A 23,460-nucleotide genomic window follows, 5' to 3' on the forward strand; every position below is an offset into this window, starting at 1 on the left:
AGAAGGACCCCCCGTCTCGTCTTCTCCGCATCCCATCCCAAGAGGAGCGACCCTCCCTACCCTGCCGGTCCTCCGGGGAGGAGGAGGGAGGGAGGGAAGGAAGGGAGCGGCCACGTGACCCTCCCTCACCCACGGCGAGGCGCCTTCCGCCCGGCTTTTCGTGGTCTTGCTCCGCCTTTTCCGCCCAGGGTGCCAAGGAGGAGAACGGGCAGGACGAGCCGGGCGCGCGTTGCTGGGACGGGCGCGTCGGGCGACGGGTCAGAGCGGAGGCGCCACCTGAGAGGAGGGGGGTTCTCCATGGCGACGGCGCGCGTTTGGGGAGGCCCCTTCTCCTTCCCTTCCCCTCGCCCTCCACCGCCGCCTTCGCCTTCTCTTGCCGCCGCCGCCGACGTCGCCTCTGTCCCGCCGGCCGCGGCCCCGCTCTGGGCGACCAGGATGTGAGAGAAAAGGAGAAGGTGCCGCCGCCGCTGCTGGTAACTTCCTGGGCCTGAGGCGTCCTCCTTTTCCGTTACCGTGTCCGGCCCCAAAGAAAGGAAACCGGGACGCGAGCGAGGGAGGGCGGGGCTTTTATTATTATTATTATTATTAATTTTTAAGGGGTGCTTCTCGTCGCATCCCCGGCTTCAAGTTTAACACTGGCGTGGCTTTCTAGTCCTCCCTCGCCGCTGCCTTCGCTGGCCCTTGGACCTGAAGGGATGCGCCGGGCGCTGCTGCCTTGAACCTGGAAAGGGGGTGGGGATGGGAAGGAGGGAAGGAGGGAGTGGTGGAGGGCAAAGTATTAATAAGGCGCTTCTGGAGCCCACCAGCTATTGCCTTAACCCGCGGGTTTTCCAAGGAGGTCACAAAACCTCCTTTCTGCCTCTTGTAACAGGCTGAGATGGCCCTCCTTGGCGCGCTTGTGTGGGAGGAAACCTCCTGTAAGGCCTGTGGGGTTTGCCAGGAGATGTCCTCACCAGGCTGTGTGGTCTTCGTGTTAAGTCGTTAGGGATTTAAGCTGCTGGGAATGGGATAAGGCAGGGTGATGAAGAGGGGAAAACGAGAGTGCAGGGAAACTTTAAACACACTTGTCAGCTAGCTTTGAATTACTCTCTCTCTCCTTTTCCCTTGAGAATATATGCAACATTATTTAAGGCCACTTAATATGGGGTAGGTACTCTCTGGCATGGTTGTTTCCCCCCCCCCCGCCTTGTTTTATGAAGTTTAGAGAACTGAGATTGGTTAGTTGCACACACCCCAAGTGATTCTGGCATCCTTAGCATATATTCTTAGAGAGGAGACCCGTTCATTATTTTTTGTCATTTATCTGTTATGGTGATGTTGTTGTTCCCCACTTCAAGTCTTGCGGTGGGCTCATCAAACAGTGGCTGTTCTCAAACAGAATGTTCCACCCTCTTCCTAAAGTGTCATGTTGAGGCCCGCTCCTAGTTGTGCCTTGTAAGACCAAAGTCTGTGAGAGTTAAGTTCAGGCACTTCTGTGTTGTGCAAATCAAACTGTGGAGTTTATTGTCAACATAAACCAGACTAGCCATTTTTTTCAGTGCTCCCTTACTGGCTGATGAAAGCATTGGTGTTTCCAAATGTCTTTGCTGGCATTTAGATTTTTTTTTTCAATAGCTCCCTTATTTTGCATGTGGCTTAGATTGCTTATTTTACTATTGCCTTCCATGCTTGCTAATCATTCATGAGGATGTTTTTAGTTGTACACTTCTGCCTCTATTTATGTTGTCTATTTAAGACAACATAAACAGTGTTTGTTGTTATAATTATAGTTTTAAGAACTGATGAGTTGATCTGGTATATGTCTTTTATTTTTTCTCAGTAACACTGCCTAGACTTTAAGTAAGAGTTAATTACTTGATCATCCTTATTGGTGTGAGTAGATAAAAGAGTTAATGCATGTAACAATATTTCCTCTTATATGATTTTACTGTCAAAGTGAGATACTAGAGGTGGCTAGCAGTTAATTGTGTGGGTTCTTATGATCATAGTGGCTTCAGGTTCCCTCTCTGATGATCCTTATACAAATAATGTCATGTGGAATATGAATGAAGGATTTTTTAATAATTGTATAACATGTCCAGACAGACGTTGCTTTGTTAAGATAAAGTCAGGAGTTCCATGCAGTCGAAGTAGAGTGATTTTATGAAAATGCCAAGCTCGCACTATTCATTGAAGTAATGGAAATTTAAAGACTAATATGTTTAACCATTTCTACATGTCTTTATTTGCTCAGTACTTGTGACTTGATCTAGGTTTAGAACTAGTCTGTCAGCTTAGAGCTTACACTGCCAGATGCATATAAAAGACTCATAGTGTTTGCTATAAAGCTGCTTGATTACCAAGGAGTACCTTTAGCTTTTGGACTGTCTCCTTCTATAATTTGTTTCAAGTGGAGCAAAGTGTTATTCGTAGGCTTTCAGAAGGAATTTTGGGGCAGCAAGGATACAGATGACTCTATGTAAATTGTTTTTCCTCTTCTTACTGCAGATGACAGAACAGCTAGAGAGTTATCACAGGAATTCCTGAGTTATGAACTTAAAAAACACATCTTAATCATAATATCATAAGTACTGCAGAAAAACATACAATTTTATATTCTTTCCTAAGTAGGTAATATTAGCAGTAAATAAACTCTTTACAGCAAGGACAGGCAACTGTACATCTGCAGATCTTTTCTACAGGGCTTCACCTCTTATCAGCCCCAACTAACTTAGCCAGTGGTGAGATCTCCTGGTGTAGAGGAAGTTATATTGAGAATCATGTGGTGAATAATACAGTGTACTATACAGTGACTGAAAATAGTGCCCCTTCTTTTGTCTCTCACAAAATCTGTGTGGATATAGTCATAAGGTCTCTCATAAGGTTAATTACAGAAGTTAAAATTAGTTCAGTTAAGTAGGTTCCACTGAAGTATGGCTGAAAGGAAGTAGAAGCAATTTTGAAGAATCAGCATCTTGGAGAGCTAGTACAAGAGTTCGAATGGGAAATACCAATTCTTAGAAAGGGTGAAAGCCTCCTTAGAAAGCCTCTACTAGGGCCTGTGGATCACTGTTAAGTTTTATTTGGAGAGAAATTAGGTAAAGTATGGTTACTCAGTGTGTTGTAGTGGACAGAGTAACTGACCAGGACCTCAGAATACCTAGGTTTGAATCCCTGCTTGGCCATGAAAACTTGCAGTCCTCACTGGAAATTATAAGACTACTCCTTAAAATATCTCACTTACCTTGAAAGCCCGATTGAGGCTGCTGTGAGTGAGTTTTGACTTGATGGCACATATAATGGTATAAGGTGAAAAACACATGATGCTTGTAAAGGACACTGTTTTAACTGAGGTTAAAATGCTAAGATTCTGTCTTTTATGATGTATGTTTAGTAAGAACATTTAGGAGTCTAGTATTCTGAACATTATCTTCATAGGGAATTTGTACAGAAATTCTGGCTACTATTTCTCGTTCTGGGACCACTTTAACCAGATCATCATGAATGATACAGTAGTTCACAGCTAATGAGAGAAAATTCAACAGACCAAGATAATGTTGGAAACCTGGTTTGAAAAAAAATTAATTGCTAGTTTTACTTGAAAACTGTGATGTACCTAGATGTTCTTTTTAAAGACCAGTGAAGATCAATTATATTTCCATCTCTTGATATTATCTGTTTGAAAGCAAACATCTGATTTAACAGAAAACAGTGTTAATGTTGGCTGCTAGAAATTTAATGTGTTGTTTGTATTGCTTGTATTGATTCATTCACAAATCATTGTAGATCTTTATGCTCGCAAACATTCTTGTAGGCGTAATGTTCCATTTACATGTAATGTTGAGATTATCAGTTAACAAAGGTTGCTTTTTTATTTTTTCATTATTTTATATCAAAGCTGTTAAGAACTGCTGAATAGCTCAGTAGTTTAGGTGTCTGGCTGTGGGGCCAGAGGTTGGAAGTTCAATTTGCCTCTGTGCCTCCTTAGCAGGGGCCTGACTTGACGATTCATAGGAGGGTCCCTTCTAGCTCTGCAGCTCTTAGATTATATGATTAAGATTAAATACATGGAAATGCCGGCATGAAATTATTCACAGTTAAGCTTCTCTATGGACAGCATTCAGGCAACTCATACTAGGAGAGCTTTCTGTACCAGATGAGGCTTGCAGCCAGGGTACACAATCGAACTTCAGGAGCCAGAGAGAGAGAGTAGGGGATCTCATAAGACCTTTCTTTCAGTACCTTTGTAACAACCTCTCTTGCTGTACCACTCATCACTTTAGTATCCTGTTTAGAGAGAAACAATACCTAAAACATTTGATGGTTTTTTTCAGCCCAGAGAATAAGCTGGCAACTCTTGCTTGTCTTCTCAATCCTTTAAACCAGGGCATAGCTTGCGGGGTGTACTATGAAAGAGGCATAGGCATAGAGGCCCCAGGTCTTTGTTATGAATCCAGCCATAGCTCATGCAAGGCAGGACACAGCTTCATGCAGAGCTCCATTTTAACCAAAAGGTGACTGATGCAATTTGTAATTTTGATTTCATGTAGAATCAGTTGAGCTCCTTGATAATTTGAATGCTTAGTGAGGTATGAATTTGTAATTACTTTAGAGATAAGTACTACAGAATATGATATGCTATTGGGAAAGCATAATTAAATTGAATATTCATGTGAGGACAAATCTGTAGTTTGCAAATAATGTCTGGCTCTACACTTTTGTTCTATTATGAAAAAATGAATTCTCTAAGTAAATATTATCTGAGTGCACGTGTAATTGAAAATATGAATGCATTGTGGTTTAACTGATAAGTAAGCATCTGTCCCTCAGTTTATCTTCAAAAACTAAGACCTTCAAATGAAGAATTCTAGCAAATGCATTGCTAGCAATAGCAGGGCCTTTAGCTACTCAACTTGCAGGAATATTCACATGGAAAGAAGCATCAATCTACTGTCAGCTGCTTGTTTTTATGCAGATCATGTTAATTAGCATAAATAAATTAGCTGCTGCCTTCTATTTTGCAATTTGTATCTGAGACAATTGCACTTCATATTGAACAAGTACTAAAAGGTTGAAGCCTACAGCACTATAACATTTTTGGACCTTAACAGATCTTAGCAAAACATGTTTCTGGCAAATAATTTCTTTAGGTTAGTCATAGAGTTCGGAATTGCTGTAGATATACAATGGAATGGGCAACATACAGGTTACATGTTGCCATTTTTAGCTTTTAGTTACTGTATATGCTGAATTTGCTCTGGTGGTAAAAAGTGGAACTTTAATAAAACTGGTGCTCTAACTGGATATTATTGCAACCCTCAGTTACTCCCATGTAATTTAGTAGCAGGGTAGTGAAACAGAATACTTTTTCCTACTAAATAAGGCTTCTGTGATGCACAATGTGTTTCAGATAATAGTGGTGATTTATGGAAGCCTCAAAGAGACACAGTTCTAATCTAAGACAAGGTGTGTACTACAATTCTTACTGTCTTCATTAAAAGTGTCAAGTTTTGTAGAAACTGGAAATCAGTTTCTCTCACTTCTAGTTGCTGTGGGGGTGTTATCTGGTGTTGGAACAAAAATAGGTCCTCTCAACTAATGAAGTTTGTCCACTCCATTTTAAAACAAGGAGCAGCACACTTAAGTAGAATTTTATTCTTTGTAGTCTAGTGGAAAGCTTGCTTGGGACTTCAGGCCTTGTTTAAAAGAATAGTCTCCAGTTTTTTTTGTTTTTTTTTCCATTGGGAAGTGCTGAAATTAACATAGATTCGGATCTTCAGTAGTCAGGGGAAATGCTCTTGAGAGCATTTATTTGCTGCTTCTCAACCCATGAACATAGGACAACCACAAAATAAAAAGAAGTTTGTGTTTTTCATCAACTTTTGTGTGTCTAAGCACCCTTCTTCAGATGAATAGAGTGTCCCACTCCATTCATCTGGAGAAGTATGCTCAGACACAGGAAAGCTGATGAAAAATAAAAACTATTTAGCCTTTTAAGTGCTATATTGCTGTTTCTGGTATAAATTGTTATTCACTAGACTGACATGGCTGCCTGATACTTTAGCTATTCGTGAGCAAGCAAGCAGGCAAGAGAGAGCGAGAGCGAAAGCACATACATCACAGTCTTTAAAAAAGAGGAAACAAACCCACATTAGAGAACAGGAGTATGACAGAGTTACTATCTAGTGAGCGTTCAGGTTGACATCCTTTCTTTTTCAGTGCAGTCCATTTGATTAGTGGAATGGAAGACAAATGGTTTGAAGAAATATCTGTAAAATGTCACAAAGGTAAAGGAATATTTTTAAGGTCACTTACAACTCTCTGGCTAATAAACATTTAAGTAATGTAGAACCCTGTCTTATTTGAAGATTGTGTTGGATAAAAATCAATGATTTTTTTTAAAAAAAATCAAATTGATTTAAATGATTTAAATTTTAAAAATCTTTTTAAAATTTAAATAAGAAAATAAATATTTTTAAATTTAACTCAAACACTCTGTTTTCAAATGCAGATGTTCCAAGACTTGTGCAAAGGGGCTTACAAAATGAAAAACATTTTGCATTATGGAAGTGCTTTTAAATGTTCTTGGGGTAGTAGTAAACAGTAGCAAGCAGTGAGAAAAGTTAATCAGTAAATTGAAAAACATCACAAGATTTGCTATAATTTGCTATACTTACCCATAAACTTACCTTCTCATTCTGGGGGACTGGAATGCTAAGGTAGGGAGTCAAGAGATAAAAGGAACAACAGGGAAGTTTGGCCTTGGAGTTCAAAACGAAGCAGGGCAAAGGCTAATAGAGTTTTGTCAAGAGAACAAGCTGATCATCACAAACACCCTTTTCCAACAACACAAGAGGCGACTCTACACATGGAAATCACCAGATGGGCAACATCGAAATCAGATTGACTATATTCTCTGCAGCCAAAGATGGAGAAGCTCTATACAGTCAGCAAAAACAAGACCTGGAGCTGATTGTGGCTCTGATCATCAGCTTCTCATAGCGAAATTCAAGCTTAAACTGAAGAGAGTAGGAAAAACCACTGGGCCACTCAGGTATAATCTAAACCAAATCCCTTACGAATACACTGTAGAAGTGAAGAACAGATTTAAGGAACTAGATTTGGTGGACAGAGTGCCTGAAGAACTATGGATGGAGGTTCGTAACGTTGTACAGGAGGCAGCAACAAAACCATCCCAAAGAAAAGGAAATGCAAGAAAGCAAAGTGGCTGTCCAACCAGGCCTTACAAATAGCAGAGGAGAGAAGGGAAACAAAATGCAAGGGAGATAGGGAAAGCTACAGAAAACTGAATGCAGACTTCCAAAGAATAGCAAGGAGGCCTTCTTAAATAAACGATGCAAAAAAATAGAGGAAAATAACAGAAAAGGAAAAACCAGAGATCTGTTCAGGAAAATTGGAGATATTAGAGGAAAATTTTGTGCAAAGATGGACATGATAAAAGACAAAAATGGAAGGGACCTCACAGAAGCAGAAGACATCAAGAAGAGGTGGCAAGAATACACAGAGGAATTATATCAGAAAGTTTTGGATATCCCGGACAACCCAGACAATATAGTTGCTGACCTAGAGCCAGACATCCTGGAGAGTGAGGTCAAGTGGGCCTTAGAAAGCCTGGCTAACAACAAGGCCAGTGGAGGTGATGGCATTCCAGTTGAACTATTTAAAATCTTAAAGGATGATGCTGTTAAGGTGCTACATTCAATATGCCAACAAGTTTGGAAAACTCAACAGTGGCCAGAGGACTGGAAAAGATCAGTCTACATCCCAATACCAAAGAAGGGCAGTGCCAAAGAATGCTCCAACTACCAGACAATTGCACTCATCTCACACGCCAGCAAGGTTATGCTCAAAATCATACAAGGTAGGCTTCAGCAGTATTTGAACTGAGAACTCCCAGAAGTACAAGTGGGATTCCGAAGGGGCAGAGGAACTTGAGACCAAATTGCCAACATGTGCTGGATTATGGAGAAAGCCAGAGAGTTCCAGAAAAACATCTACTTCTGCTTCATTGACTATGCAAAAGCCTTTGACTGTGTGGACCACAGCAAACTATGGCAAGTCCTAAAAGAAATGGGAGTGCCTGACCACCTTATCCATCTCCTGAGAAACCTATATGTGGGACAGGAAGCAACAGTTAGAACTGGATATGGAACAACGGATTGGTTCAAAATTGGGAAAGGAGTACGACAAGGCTGTATATTGTCACCCTGCTTATTTAACTTATATGCAGAATACATCATGCGGAAGGCTGGACTGGAGGAATCCCAAACTGGAATTAAGATTGCAGGAAGAAATATCAACAACCTCCAATATGCAGATGATACCACTCTGATGTCAGAAAGTGAGGAGGAACTAAAGAACCTTGTAATGAGGGTGAAGGACGAGAGTGCAAAAAACAGTCTGAAACTCAACATCAAAAAAACTAAGATCATGGCCACTGGTCCCATCACCTCCTGGGAAATAGAAGGGGAAGATATGGAGGCAGTGACAGATTTTACTTTCTTGGGCTCCATGATCACTGCAGATGGAGACAGCAGCCCCGAAATTAAAAGACGCCTGCTTCTTGGGAGGAAAGCAATGACAAACCTTGATAGCATCTTAAAAAGCAGAGACATCACCTTGCCAACAAAAGTCCGCATAGTAAAGCTATGGTTTTTCCTGTCTTGATGTATGGAAGTGAGAGCTGGACCATAAAGAACGCTGACCGCCGAAGAATTGATGCCTTTGAATTGTGGTGCTGGAGGAGACTCTTGAGAGTTCCCTGGACTGCAAAGAGAACAAACCTATCAATTCTAAAGGAAATCAACCCCGAGTGCTCATTGGAAGGACAGATCCTGAAGCTGAGGCTCCAATACTTTGGCCATCTCATGAGAAGAGAAGACTCCCTGGAAAAGACCCTGATGTTGGGAAAGTGTGAAGGCAAGAGGAGAAGGGGACGACCGAGGATGAGATGGTTGGACAGTGTCATCGAAGCAACCAACATGAATTTGACACAACTCCGGGAGGCGGTGGAAGATAGGAGGGCCTGGCGTGCTCTGGTCCATGGGGTCACGAAGAGTCGGACACGACTAAACGACTGAACAACAACAATACCCATAAACGAAGTGCTTGAGCTCTTTGTCAGACCACACTAAACAGTATGCCCTTCTACAGAATGGCTAAATCAGAAGAACTACTGAGGCAAAGTAGTGCATCAGATTCATGTCTTGGCTTGTATGATAGGCCACAAAATTTTTAACAATTTCTAGTGGCTGGAGAAACCAGTAAGATGATCTAAGGCATTTTTTGAGAGCCAGGCTTTAGAAGGCTCTTGGAGGTCAATTCACCAGAGTTTGTTGAAGATATTCTTCATACAACATTTGCCCAGTTGGTGTGACACATGTGCCAACTGAACAGACACTTCTGCACTCTACCTGTGAAAGATCAGCAAACCCGCCATCAAAAACTAAAATTTATTGTGTAGTTTTATTCAGTATTGACACCACACATATGTGCAGCTTGTTTCGGCCCATGCATATCCAGTGCTTGACCTGTTGGAACAGACTTACCATCTTTTTCTTGGAATAAGTGAACTTTTGATGTCTAGTATTGTTTTTATTAGCTCATTTCCTTGAACAAATCATTGATTTTTTAAAAAGTACAAAATATGTGTTTGCTCAAATATCAGTTTGATTTAAATCAAATCCACTCTGGTTTGCTTTATGATGTTGTCTTGTCTTTGGCCATATGACTATGTGTATAAATACCAATAACTGAAATATAAATATGGGTCTATTTGTAATAGTAATTCACTTTCAGTATCCCTGTATCATGCACTTTATGGAAATTAGAAGATTATACGTTTTTAAATTTAAAAGGAAGAGTTTGTTTATTTATCTCATTGTTGTCATGTGCCATCAAGTCCCCTTCAAATTTTGGAGACCTATGAATAAGCAAACTTTCTGTTATTTATTCCCTTTGGCATATAGTAATGCAGTTGGTGTAGGTTTTATTGGCAGATTTATCACAAGCAAAGAAGGTAACATAGGCATTAGCTGTTGTGCACCAAGCCACATGACTCGGGACGCAGCAGAAAGTACCTATGCTAAATTGTTAGCTTATGACAGTTTGCCAGTGAGAGTTATGCCAGTTGTGTTGGTAATGTAAAAACTCGCTAAGATTTTTGCCAGTGCATTTTTGCCAGACTAGCATTCCTGCCCTCAGGGGAGTCTTCATCATCTGCCATCCCTCAGGCAGTGAGTGAGAGACAGTGTGGCTGTGCTGCTGCCAGTTGCCAGCCTTCCAGGGGGAGTTTGGCTTTGACTCCCTTGGCCTTGCAGGAGTGGGCCCTCATTGCCTCTGGCTGCCCCACCCCTCCTCAACATCAGCCACCTGGCTTGTGGGGGGGAAAGAGAAGGGGCTTTAGAAAGGGTTTTAGAAGGAGGTTTTATTGTGATTATCAGTTGCCATCAGGTTACGTATGTAGAGACTCACAGTGGATCTGAGGGAACAGGAAGGGGCCGCCATTGAGGTAGTGCTGGGCAGGGGAAGGAATGGCGGTGGGGGTAGAACATGCCCACATAGGAGAAGAGAGGTTAGATATCTTACATCTGTCCCCTCTTCTAGTCCTACCCCCAACCAGATGGTATCAGGTGACCATATCAACAAACCCTCGAGCCACACGGTACTGTTGATGAATGCCAGTGAAGGTTGTTTGAGGATGGTCATGATGTGAATGCCACAGAAAATAAGTTCTGGCATAAAATTTAATAGTACAAAACCACAAACAGAAAATGAAATGCAGATCTAGATTTCATTTGTACTGACTTTGCTGTATGTTTAAATATTTTATTTATGAGCATGAAGTTGTGAAAACTAGTTGTTAAAAAACCCTTGCTTCCTAAGGCTATAGTAGTAATATTGAATTTTAAAGGCCAAACTTTTTTGTCTTTATACTTAGAATTTCTTTTTACCAAATGTGTTTGTCAGGCAAGAGATTATTTTCTTGACTGCTTCCTTCTGAGATTTAAGATGAGTAAGAATTACATGTTAGCTCTACCCATTCTGCCCTTTCTACCTTTGCTCTCACCCACAAATGGAATGTTGTACACCTCATCAGGATGTTTACCAGTTTGGAATTTGGTCAGTGAACAGAAAAAGGACCCTCACCTTGCTTAAAGTTCTTTCAAGGTTATACCTTAGCTTCATAGAGAGGGCACCATGAAAATACACTGTTTCTTAGGTTGGATGTTCTGTTCTGGAAGAAGAAAGTGTTTGTTCCTTAGTAGATCAGTCTAGTACTGACTTGTATGAATTTCCCATTGAACAGGAAATAATTGGCTTTATTTATTCCAAATCTCACATTACATGATCAGGCCTTTGCTGAACAAGTTAGGGTTGAGATTTCTGACTCAGACATTGATTTGGGTGTGCTTTTTGGAGTGATATTTCTTTTTAACTAAGAGCAATGAAGGCATCAAAAGACTTGCAGAAGAAAATAACTTATTTACTGTTTTGTAAAAGTAATCTCAAGCATGTTGAAGTGTAATGCAGTACAATTCTTTTTTCTAGTAGCTTTATTTTTGTAACTAGAAATCTTAGTGGTCTAGGTACTGTATTTGGCTGTGAAGCCAGACTTTGGGTGTTCAATTCCCCATCATGCCTCCCAAGGAGAAGAGACAGCCTTTATCACTATGGGCAGTCTGCACAGCCCCAGGATGCCCCCACCCCAAAAGAAGGGAACGGTAAACCTCTTCTCAATATTGTCTGTCTAGAAAAGCCTGGAAAAGGTTGTCACAAGTTAGAATCTACTTGACAGCACATTATTATTATTATTATTATTATTATTATTATTATTATTATTATTATTATTATTATTATTATTATTATTATTATTATTATTATTATTATTATTATTGTTGTTATTGTTATTGTTGTTGTTGTTGTTGTTGTTGTTGTTGTTGTTGTTGTTGTTGTTGTTTTTGTTTTTGTTTTTGTTTTTGTTTTTGTTTTTGTTTTGTTTATTTGATTTATACCCCGCCTATCTGGGCGACTCGTCCACTCTAGGCGGTGGTTGTTGTTGTTGTTGTTGTTGTTGTTGTTGTTGTTGTTATTATTATTATTATTATTATTATTATTATTATTATTATTATTATTATTATTATTATTATTATTATTATTATTATTAATGAGCTGTGCCCCTAGATCTACCATTAGTACTTCTAAGGTAGCTCTTGCGGATCTGGCTGTTGGAGGCACTTTTTTTCCTGCCCCGTGCTCACCAAAAAGCACATTTTGCATGACATCACAAGAGATTTTGCCAGTCAAAACGTGGACTTGGGCCAAGGATTTTATAGGAGCACGTATTTCGCACTCTGCACGTGCTGTTATGTATTGCATAGGAACAACCTGGATGTGTAACGAAATAGTCTGAAGAAGAGCCTCGTGGCCCAGAGGTTAAACTGCTGTACTGCAGCTAAAACTGTGCTCATGACCTGGGGTTCAATCCCAGGTAGCCGGCTCAGGTTGACTCAGCCTTCTATCCTTCCGAGGTCGGTAAAATGAGTACCCAGCTCGCTGGGGGGCGGGGGGCGGCAATGTTTAGCCTGCATAATTAACTTGTAAACTGCCCAGAGTGTGCTTGAAGCACTATGGGGCGGTATATAAGCAGCACACTTTGCTTTGCTTTGATATGGGATGCCATCCAGCTGTGCCCTTCTCTGTTTGCAGACCCATCCACCCCTATCTTTTACTCCTCAACTGTCTGTTGGAATTCTGTGGTAATGGAACATACTTGATCTTTATTGGGTAGTTTTAGTCCTCTCCAGATTAGGAATCTTTTCCAAAGATGTCTGTCTGTCTGTCTGTCTAGTGCATTTACAACCTCTGGCTCTACAGCTAGGTATCAGCATAAATGGAAAGTAAGTTACTGTATTTTCTTCTGCAAATTCTGAGCCTACTAATAACCTTTGCATATAGGTGGTACTGTTTCAATTGTGTAAGCACTGATCTCTAGAAAATTGAGATTGTTTTTGGTATATATAGAACACATTGATTAAAGCAGCAGAAAATACCATATGAATGGTATCCATATTAGCACCAGGTTTAACTGTCATCTAGCATTTTGCTTTAAATCTTTATATTATCAATACTGGTGTCTCGTAAGTATACCTAAGATATCTGCTTTGGTTTCATCTACTGCTGTCTGTTTCCTAAGGACTCACTTTACTCACTGTCATCTTTGCAAAGCTTCTAAATTTATTTCACTTATTCTGTATCAGCATTGTAATTCTAGAGGAGTGACACTCACTCTGTTGCTAATCATAATGGGACCAGTTCCTTTCCATTATGAACTAAATATGCACTGTGACAGCAGTTATTTTAGGCACTGGGCCTCATGTACATAATAGGTTTGGGTATTGTTTTGTTTTTGGTCTCTGGGAGAACTCATTTGCACTTCACTAGTTGCATGTACCCAGTAGTCATTACAATATATGTGGACTTCCCTCTTCTTTTCAAATCAACTGGGACATCTGGGGTACATTCTGTACATAGAACAATGGATTTAGCCATCGTAATGAATGTTAAGATACATTTCTGTGTTATATTTTTGTATTGTAGGTTTCAATTTGGGATCCCGTGACAGCCAGTTTTGGCAACAGCTCTGTTCCTTGATCAACGTGACAGTTTGGAATGCTTCAGCAACTGACGAAATGATTGAAAATAATGGAAAATATGATTTCTACATTGGTCTCGTGCTGGCAATGAGCTCCAGCCTTTTCATTGGTGGGAGTTTCATCCTGAAGAAAAAAGGTCTTCTTCGACTGGCCGGGAAGGGCTCCATGAGAGCAGGTGGGTTAAACAGTGACACATGCATACACATTTATATATATGCATAAGAGATACTGATCTTTGAGTGAAGTCCTTGGCTTGCTTGCATTTTTGTCAGCTACATAAGCTATTTTTACATGAATATACATAACATACTTTCCCCAAGATTTCACACAGAATTTGGTAAAAGGGACAAAATGCACAGTTTAAAAAATTTGGCACCGTTTCTGTTTTTCAAAAATATATATTTCCCAGCTAATACGGTTTTAGGGAGAGCTGGGAGGAGGGAGGCAACCGCCTGTTTTTCCTTCAGAGTCTCAGTTAAGGACACCACAATGTAAGAAAGATGTCAGATGTGCCCAGGCACCCTGAGTGGCTCAGTATGTATATGGAAAGATGCTTTCCCCTTAGCCAGGTATGGAGATCACAGAGGAAGCATATTACAGATAAGCTGGAGTGTTAAATTCTAACACTAAGTCAACACCTTTTTCCAGAGTTCCAGAAGTACAGTACCACCTTCTCTTTCATTGTGCCTGTGGACTCTTCCAACTCGGTCTTACTCCCAAACATTGTTAATTTTTTAAAAACTAAGGTACATATTCTCCTCTGAAAATTTAAAAATGTATACATATTGTGGTATGTAATTATGCATTTCCTTGCAGGTAATTTTTCCATGTGAGTTTAAAAAGCCACAGTATGACTTCTCTGTACCATATTTACATATATGGAAATGTCATGGCCTTCGTATTTTACAGAGCAGTGCATTAAGGGAGTGATGAGTTCCAAATGCAGTTAGGTTGGATCAGGACTAAGTTGTTCACACCACAGTCCCAATAAGATTAATTACTTAACTTACCCATTTCTCATTTGTTCTATTAATTTCAGTGAAACTAAAGCATGAGAAAGCAAGAAATCCTACCACTCCAGGGACTGGACATAGTCTGTGGTTGAGGTGGATGAATTAGTTTTGCAAGGAGCTATTGCTTGTCAGGCAGAAGGTGGTGTCAGTTTCCACGTGTTTCCCCACTCCCTATGCATTATTTGTTTTCTTCTTCTTCTTTTCCTTCTTGGAACAGTAGTGGTAGCCTCTCCTGCTGACCTTTCTCCTTGCATGCGGAGCAGGAGGCCCACAGCTTCCTATGGTCTAAAGCTGCCTTTCCAAGGAGTGTAGGGTTGCTCTCTAACTCTGAATCTCACACAACTTTCAGCTGTTCTTAAAACTTTTTAAAAATGTATGTGTTTAAAATAATTTGCATAGTACCAGGAACAACTGTTAACAAAGAGCAACATATAGAGATGGAATTATTCATGGTGTAGAATCCAGTCTGTTGTTTATGTGTCAGCAAAAGCTTGAAGTTTAGATGTGGAAGTTTTTGTACTGTTCTGAGAGCCACAGACCCAGGCAACTAGTCCTGAATGTCGAAGAATATATGGGACTTTCTTCTGCCCTGATGGTTCTCTTGGCAAACATCTTCAGAAACTGATGGAGCTTTGAAATCAGTTTATGATTTTAATTAAAAGGATGAAAGTGTTATTTTTAAAAAGCACTCAGGAACACAGAAATCTTTGGGCATACATGAAGTGGCTCCTTACATCCTAGTCTGTATACAGAGCTTTACATTTGGAACCTGAATTATAATGATCTCTAATGTACCTTTTTTCTTTTTAAAAAACACAGGACAAGGTGGTCATGCTTACCTGAAAGAGTGGCTATGGTGGGCTGGACTTCTGTCAAGTAAGTAACTGGAGACACTAAAAGTGACCTATGCCCTGGGGATCTTTGGACAACCAGATATATTGAATGACAGCTTCCATAATCTTTTGGTGTGTGGCATGCTGGCTGGTCCTTTTGCAAATTAAATTCCAGAACATCTGGAAGCTGAAAGGATCCTTACCTCTACAGTAAAGTGAATTGGTATAAGTAGGAAGAGGCAGAAAGGAACTGTGGAAAAGTACTTGAGATGAAAGAACCGAAGGATTGAATGACAAGAACAGTCCATTAGACTAGAGAATGAATGACCCAATGGGCTGTAGGCTAGAAAGGCTGTGGGAGAGGAGTCTTCTTGGTGTATCTGATGCTACATATAGATGTCATTCAAACTGGAAAGAATTACTGATAAAAGTTCAATGCACTTCAGTCTGCTAACATCTATGTTAATAAAATTTAGATAAATTTAGATGTTGAATTAAAATTCAGTACTTTCATATATTGAAAACATATTCCATTTGCAAGAATTATTTTTATCTAAAGTAGGAATGCAGTAACAAGAATTCTAAAAAAAACCCCAAACTTGAAATGTATTTTTATTTCTGAGGCCTGCTGCTCTTATCTTTCCATTCTGATGAAAGATGCAGTGTTTGTATTGTTGACTGGAATGGTTAGTTTGAGATTCTTTTTTGTCTAATGTTTGCCCTGTGTTTCTTAATTTGCAGTGGGAGCTGGTGAAGTTGCTAACTTTGCTGCTTATGCATTTGCACCAGCTACCTTGGTAACTCCATTAGGAGCTCTCAGTGTTCTTGTAAGGTAAGATATATGATACCTTTGTAGAGGCAGAACTGCGTTGTAGTATCTGCTTAGAAGAGGTTTCATGTACAGTATGTGTGTTGAGACTTTCTGTGCTGGTGAAGGTCACATGTAAATGATTCTCCAACCATTCATTCTGTAAATGAATGTTTTGTTTTATATGAAAGGCATCCAGTGAGCCAATGAGTTAGAAAATGGGAAATAAATGACTTCTTTTAAGTTTCTTTTCTCTTCCTCATTCACCCTGAATAGCCTTCTCAAGCTTTTTTTAAAAAAGTCACTTTACTGTGGTTCTAGACAGTTCTTCATGCAACTTAAATTTAGATTATCACTGTTCTGTGTTCCTAAAACATTTATGGGTTTGCTTTCCATTCAGCATGTCACTTTGATATTGACTGTTCTATAATCTGTCTACATTCCTGGGTTGCATTTTTGCTCATTGATACTGAAAGCAAAATCATCTGTCTGTGTACTTGATAGTTCCATTCTATGCAGTGAGCTTACTCCCAGGGAGGTGCATAGAATTGCAACCTAAATCAGTAATTTCCAGGACCTTTCTGCTGTTAAGAAGAATTCTTCTCACAGTAGTTCAAGCCAATGGAAAGTTTATTTATACAGTTAACACTGTTAGTTCAAATCTGCATTAATTCAAATTTATTAATTTGTTACTTCGCTTTGAGAGAGAATGGAGTGTCACAATTTTTGTATCATTCACTTGGAATCTGCAGTTCAGATTTTTTTTTGAACTTTCAACTTCTCAAAAGAATCTCTGGACAGAATTCTGGATTTCAGTCCACAGACATACACCTACATTTTGCTCAGTTGAAGAAGGGCATACAGCTGAGAGGCTCTGTGGCCTGGCTCTAGCCTAGCTTCTTCTCAAAAAAGGAAGCTGCCTTGGTGTTATCTGGGGGGGGGGGTGTAGTCTCGGAGTCCATTATACTCTATATTGCCCAACCAATGTAAAATAATTTAAGAGCAGGGTTTGACCTCTGATTTTTTTGTATGTTTCAGCGCCATTCTTTCATCATACTTTTTAAATGAAAAGCTAAATCTTCATGGGAAAATTGGGTGTTTGTTAAGTATTCTGGGTTCAACTGTCATGGTCATTCATGCACCCCAAGAAGAAGAAGTAGAAACATTGGATGAAATATCCCACAAGCTAGGTGATCCAGGTGAGAGAATGTGATGATCTTCTCAATAAAGTATTAAGCAAAAGAGCGACAGACAGTTCAAGGGGATGCCAATTGATTGATCTATAGCTCCAAGGAGGTGGATGGCAGCAGTGTAGGTAGTTAAAGTGAACTGGGGTTTATTTAAGTGTATGAAAAGCAAATGTAAGTATTCACTCCAGTTATTTAAGAACTGTACTGCTTGTTCAGTTTTGTGCTTCTGTATGAAGCAGTATGCTTGAGCTTTTCCTGCTATGTTCTCCTTTTCTGGAGTTGGGTTGGTGAGTTACAGTTTTGCAGCCGTGATCTAAGCATTAATGTGGAGGAATACTGGGCTCAGCTGCCACAGTTCTAAAATATATTTCTGCAGGCTTTACTAAGTCTTCAGCATAAAGTTATTGATAGTAGCACTGACAGGCCTACAAGCATCTTTAATACAGTACAAATCTCTGTATTTTGCTGATAAGCTGGGTTTTGCAGATGACTTTGAAAAGAGGTCAAATCTCAAAAGTAAGGTTGCATTGTAGAAATGGGTTAGGAACATTCAGAGCTTTATGCTGCGTTTGAATTTTAACTGGATATGGTCCAATATTTTTACATTGTTTGCCATTTTTCCACATTTTAGAACTGCATTTGGGAAGGCAGTGGTGTCATGCATATACATCCTTAGTTTAAATTACATACATGCAACCGTCAGGCTATATTCAGTCCATCTTGCCCCCTTTTCTGTGCTATCCACTGATGAGCCAATAAAAGCTGAAAATAGCAGGGACAAGGTGCGGTGCCTGCTGGTAATTGCAGCAAGGAAAGTGATCTCAATTGCTGAGTGTGGGGAGACAGCACTTATCTTTTCCCTCCCAGCAATCCCTTACCCAGAAGGCAAGAATGAAAGTTTAAACCTCACCATCCTGGCTTGTACGGATGTGTAAGTATATGTATGTCTACAGCGTCCCTGAACCACACCATCTACTGCTTGCAGCCCTTGGAGCTAAAAGAGTTACCTATCCCCGTGAAGGTTCCTGAAGGGTTACCTTTTTGAAAAGAATCTTACTGTGTGAATTATTCTGGTGCACCAACTGCAACTTATATGACTTCTCTGTTTCAGGTTTTGTCGTCTTTGCGACATTCATTGTCATTGTGTCCTTAATCATGATATTTGTGGTGGGACCACGGCACGGGCAAACAAACATTCTTGTGTACATTACAATCTGCTCAGTCATTGGAGCTTTGTCTGTTTCCTGCGTAAAAGGCTTGGGCATTGCTATAAAGGAACTCTTTGCTGGAAAACCTGTTCTGAAACACCCTTTGGCCTGGATTCTGCTACTAAGCCTTATAATCTGTGTTAGCACACAGATCAACTATTTAAATCGATCTCTGGACATATTCAACACTTCCATTGTGACACCAATATATTATGTATTCTTCACAACGTCAGTTTTAACTTGTTCTGCTATCCTCTTCAAGGAATGGGAAAACATGACGGGTGATGACATCGTTGGCACATTTAGTGGCTTTCTCACTATAATAGTGGGGATATTTCTGTTGCATGCCTTTAAGGACATCAACTTCACCCTAGCAAATTTGCCCCTGTCTCTGCATAAAGAGGAGAGAGACGTAAATGGTACTTTGCCAAACCCATATGAACGCTTTAATGATGAAGAAAGTGCAAGTCGTGTAAGTGACGTACAGATGGAGGGAGTGTCTTCTAGGAGAAATGGAAACCTGTCAGCATCTTAAAAATACATCTGAAGAGCAATTCCATAACTGTGTTTTGTTGTGAAATATCAATTTTAAATGCTTCTCAGAATCAGATGTATTTAAACAGTATGTATAGACAATCGTTTGTTTTTACATTTGACTAGCTTGGACCAAGAACAGTGGTGGGCTTTTCTTTGCCTTATTTTTCATTTGGGGGAAAAATACTAAAAAGACCTCAAAATATGTTTTGCTTAAGTTACATGTGAACATGTAAATATTACGGTTTTAAGACCTATTGCACTATTGACCATTTTAATAAATAAAATGCTTTATTTCTGCATCAGTGAGTGATTAGTTGACTGATGCACATAAACATTTTTGTGCTACTTGGCTGAGCTGTGTAAACCTTGTTCTATTGTTTGGGTGGAGAGAAAGGGGACGGAAAAGCAGGTAATATCCTTCTCTCTTAGGGATGGCAAAGTTATGAATAAAATAGGAAAGCCGTTAAATTGTGGCAAATTAAGAACAAAAATGAAATTCTATTATCTAATGGCTGCACTGTGGGTAGGAAGCATGCAAGCTTCTAGGCATGGCCCTCACCGCAAGTTCAGTTTTACTGTGACATTTGCAATGACCCCATAAAGTGTAACTGTTTTCTTGCAGATTATACACACTAATGTACCTTTGTTAAAATAATGAATGACTAGCAAATTGTAGAATTGCAATACATCATGTGCGGTTCTCTAAACTAGACAGAAAACAAGGGAAGGCTTCCTGAAGAGAAGTCAGGGTCTTTACCTTAGAAGTAGTAAATGATCTACAACAGTTTAAAACTGTTGGCTTAGAATACAGTATTAATATTTTCATACCATGGATAAGTGAAACTGGATACTGATCCCATCTATATGGGGATCTTACTGTATAAATCAGTTATCTGTAATACTTCACAGCAGTTGGGACTGGTGATGTACTTGAGGCAGAAAAAAATGCTTTCTACCTTGCAATACTAATGTCATTTTCTATGTACAGATTCATGTGTGCAATTCATATATACACCCATATGAGTGGGGGGGAAACAGCCTGTTACCCAAGAAATGCTTGTACGTAATGAATTCTAGGAAAAACACACATTACTAGTTTTGAATTAGGTGTAAAACAGTCAGTTCCAGCTGCAGCCTTAAGGCTGTTCAGAAACATCTAACAAAAGTAAGTACAGAAAGAAAAAATCCCACAGGTTGTTCCCCTACCATAGATCGTTAGCTTGCTTTACATTTAACCTAGCTCTTACACCTCAAACATGGTTGATTGAGCTTTTATATAATAAAACAATTTAAGATTACAGCAATAGGTCCCCAGATGTTCTTGGACTAGCTCCCAGAAACCTTTACCACTAGTTGTGCTACCCAGGATTTCTGCAAATTGTAGTCCAAAAATGTCTGGAGATCCAGGGTTGGGAACTACTGTTAAGAACATACACATATTAACATTGCACAGAAGTCAGTAAAATATCACTTGACTGAGTGTGTCTTTAACATTTTTAATTCAAAATTTAGCTTCAGAATAATTCAACAGCTGAGCCACAAGTCACATAAGCATATGCATAAATATTACAAAAGCTTAGCATCAGGAAAAAAGTTATAAAGGAAACTGACTCCATTTCTCAGAATGGGTGAACATAATTTGAAAAGAATGTGACATTCAAGTTGTAAAAATATCTGTCAAACTAAGATGCACATCTATATATAGTTCCAGAATGCAATTCATGCTGCTTTGTATGCTTCCAATGTGATGTGGAAAATGGAACTCTAATTTTCCAGTTTTACATGAAAAGCTTTAAAAAGCAGCAAGAATAATTATTTCTAAACACATGAACTGGCTCTACAAATTTGATAGAATAAAATAATATCTATCTTATTGTCTCCTTTTAAAAAGTCCCCATAAAAAGCTTTATTCCAAAGCTAATTACATAATAGTGCTGCAGCTATTTTCAGAGAAAAGTGATTAAAAGAAACTCATGGAAGTTACTAAAGGAGGACATTCTCTAAAGGCTGTCTTAGCAGCATAATGCTTTTAAAAAACAAGTTAATTGTACACACCCCGTACATTCTGATTGTTAGTAATGGATAAGTGAAGGAAGACCCTGTACACCAGTCCATTCTGAAATGATTATATCATTGGAGGAATGCAAAGGATTATAAGACTAGAAATAGGATGCATTTCAAAGCCTTTTATAAAAAGTATACAAAAAGTAGTCTAAAAACTAGAATTGTGTACAGTTACTATGCTTGGAAACAACTAGAAACCCTCTCCTTTCAGAAAGTGTGGACAGTACTGTAAAACAGTGAATATCAGCATAACCATCAAATCTGTCCTGGGAAATGTGGTGCACACTGTGTGGCTTCCAAATGGGATCGGAACATGGAGCTTCTTTAGTTGCTGGCCAAGGACTGGTGAATGGGAGGCTGGAAGCAACGGACATGTTCCACTGGTGTGCCTTCTCCATCGCCGGATTTCAAATACTTGTCCAATATAGCAATGATCTCATCATTCAGGATCTGGAACTTGCGGATTCTTTCAACCATTTTCTTCAAAGGCTGAAAAACCAAAAATTATAGAGTCAAGTAAATTTTACTGACGTACTACTTACTAGCAAGTACTACTTTGCTAGTACTACTTACTAGCAAAGAAAATAAGTTTTCTTATTGTGTAAAATTCAACTATAACAACATGAGAATATAGCCTTCTATCAACATACCACATTCTTTATGATCTCATCTTTTCCATCATGCTTTTGTACTTTCAGTAAGTGGTAGCAGAAATCTAGCACATCAAATCGGCGTTGCTGTCCCAGAAGCACAATAATCATACAGCCAGCCCAGTGCAGCCCATCTCCAAAACATTGTCTGAAGAGAAAAGAAGACAAGCCAGTATGATACATGTAATGGGAAGACACTTGAGCCAGATGAGAAGGTGCACAGAATATGCATTGCCTGCAGGAGGTCCCCCCTGTTCAATTTGGGATAATACATAGAGTGCTGGAAAATACCCTGCACTGTATGTACCCTGGAAAGCTGCTATTAGACACGTCATGATGAATCAATGGTACGAATCAATCTAAGCTAGGTTCCTATATTCTTACGATTTCTAGAGTTAAAAAGCAAGAATGTTCTGAAGATTTGCTAGTTCAAGGTAACAGAAAGATTTCTCTAAGCATTCCAATGTTCTTATTTCCCCACATTGCTAAAACACACAAGAACTAGCTCTAAGACAATGCTCAACATGATGTGAGTGGACCTCTGTTTGTGTAACACCAGTAATCTCCATGCTCTATTCCTCAATGTCCCCTTCCAACACTCCAGAGCAGATTTCAAAAGCATGGGGATGGCTGTAGCAGAACAGAGAAACATCACACATTTTGCTGATAGAATGACATTGCCAGATATGGCCTGAATTTTTAACTGGCAGGAAACCAGGGCTCTACCCCATGTACTCTGCCAAGTTTGTGTTTACATGGGCTTCTCCCAAAAGTTCTCAGGAACAAAGAGTGTTTGATAATTATGTGCTTTCAAGTAGCTTGACTGACGCCAGCCTTAACAGGGATTCTTAGGCATGTGAAAATGATGGATCATTACTATCTCCAAGAAGTTTCTGTGGCTGAGTGGGGATTTCAATCTAGATCTCCTGAGTCCTAGTCCATTGACTACATCCTTCTAATTCTGCTGCTAATAATAATACTCCTGAAATACAGGATCTTAACTATTGTTATGCCACCAGCCTAATGAGAACCATGAGCATAAACACAGAAAGAAACTGCATATGTATACATGTAGTTTCTTCTGCTCCAGTCCTCTAAAGATGCTGGTCATGGGTACCGGCAAAATGTTAGGGGGGAAAAACCTCCAGAACACAGCCAAACAGCCTGAAAAATTCGCAACCACCAGCGGATCCTGCCCATGAAAGCCTTTGAAAATATATTTTCAATATGCCTTACAAAATTGTATGCTAATTCCCTAGAGATGCATCACAAAATGTGCCTTTCTAGAGGACTGTCATTCTATTATTTTCTTTAACGAAAACTTGGTTTTATTTTATTTATTTTTTACTCTTCAAAGAAAACCTGTCTTTTGACTATTCTGTGACTTTTCATTCCATCCAAACATCTCCCTTCACAGGCCATGAAGCTGCAACATTATCTACTTTGCTCTTGCTGCTAAGCCTCTTCCATACATGCTCAGTCGTATAAGAAAGTGGTCATTT

The 23,460-nt window shown here is 39.6% G+C and overlaps 2 protein-coding genes across 5 annotated transcripts in view; one reads left to right on the forward strand and one right to left on the reverse strand.

Moving 5' to 3' along the window:
• The first annotated feature begins 336 nt into the window (after positions 1–336).
• Positions 337–19,543, forward strand: NIPA2 (NIPA magnesium transporter 2). The gene is made up of 6 exons (XM_020796784.3): positions 337–473; positions 13,600–13,830; positions 15,488–15,544; positions 16,243–16,333; positions 17,348–17,508; positions 18,611–19,543. The coding sequence occupies exons 2-6, from the start codon at positions 13,692–13,694 to the stop codon at positions 19,240–19,242; spliced, it is 1,080 nt and encodes a 359-aa protein (XP_020652443.3). The 5' UTR covers positions 337–473; positions 13,600–13,691; the 3' UTR covers positions 19,243–19,543.
• A 1,183-nt stretch (positions 19,544–20,726) lies between these two features.
• The window catches only part of CYFIP1 (cytoplasmic FMR1 interacting protein 1), a 75,366-nt gene continuing 72,632 nt past the window's right edge, over positions 20,727–23,460 (reverse strand). For all 4 annotated transcript variants that reach the window (XM_020796785.3, XM_020796786.3, XM_020796787.3 and 1 more), the window contains 2 exons: positions 21,959–22,106; positions 20,727–21,797 (listed from right to left, as the gene is read on the reverse strand). In XM_020796785.3, coding sequence (XP_020652444.1) covers positions 21,633–21,797; positions 21,959–22,106 — 313 coding nt within the window. In that variant the 3' untranslated portion in view covers positions 20,727–21,632. The remainder of the gene's footprint in view (positions 21,798–21,958; positions 22,107–23,460) is intronic.

The sequence above is a fragment of the Pogona vitticeps genome, chromosome 3 (genome assembly GCF_051106095.1).
Source record: "Pogona vitticeps strain Pit_001003342236 chromosome 3, PviZW2.1, whole genome shotgun sequence".
Classification (NCBI taxonomy): domain Eukaryota; kingdom Metazoa; phylum Chordata; class Lepidosauria; order Squamata; family Agamidae; genus Pogona; species Pogona vitticeps.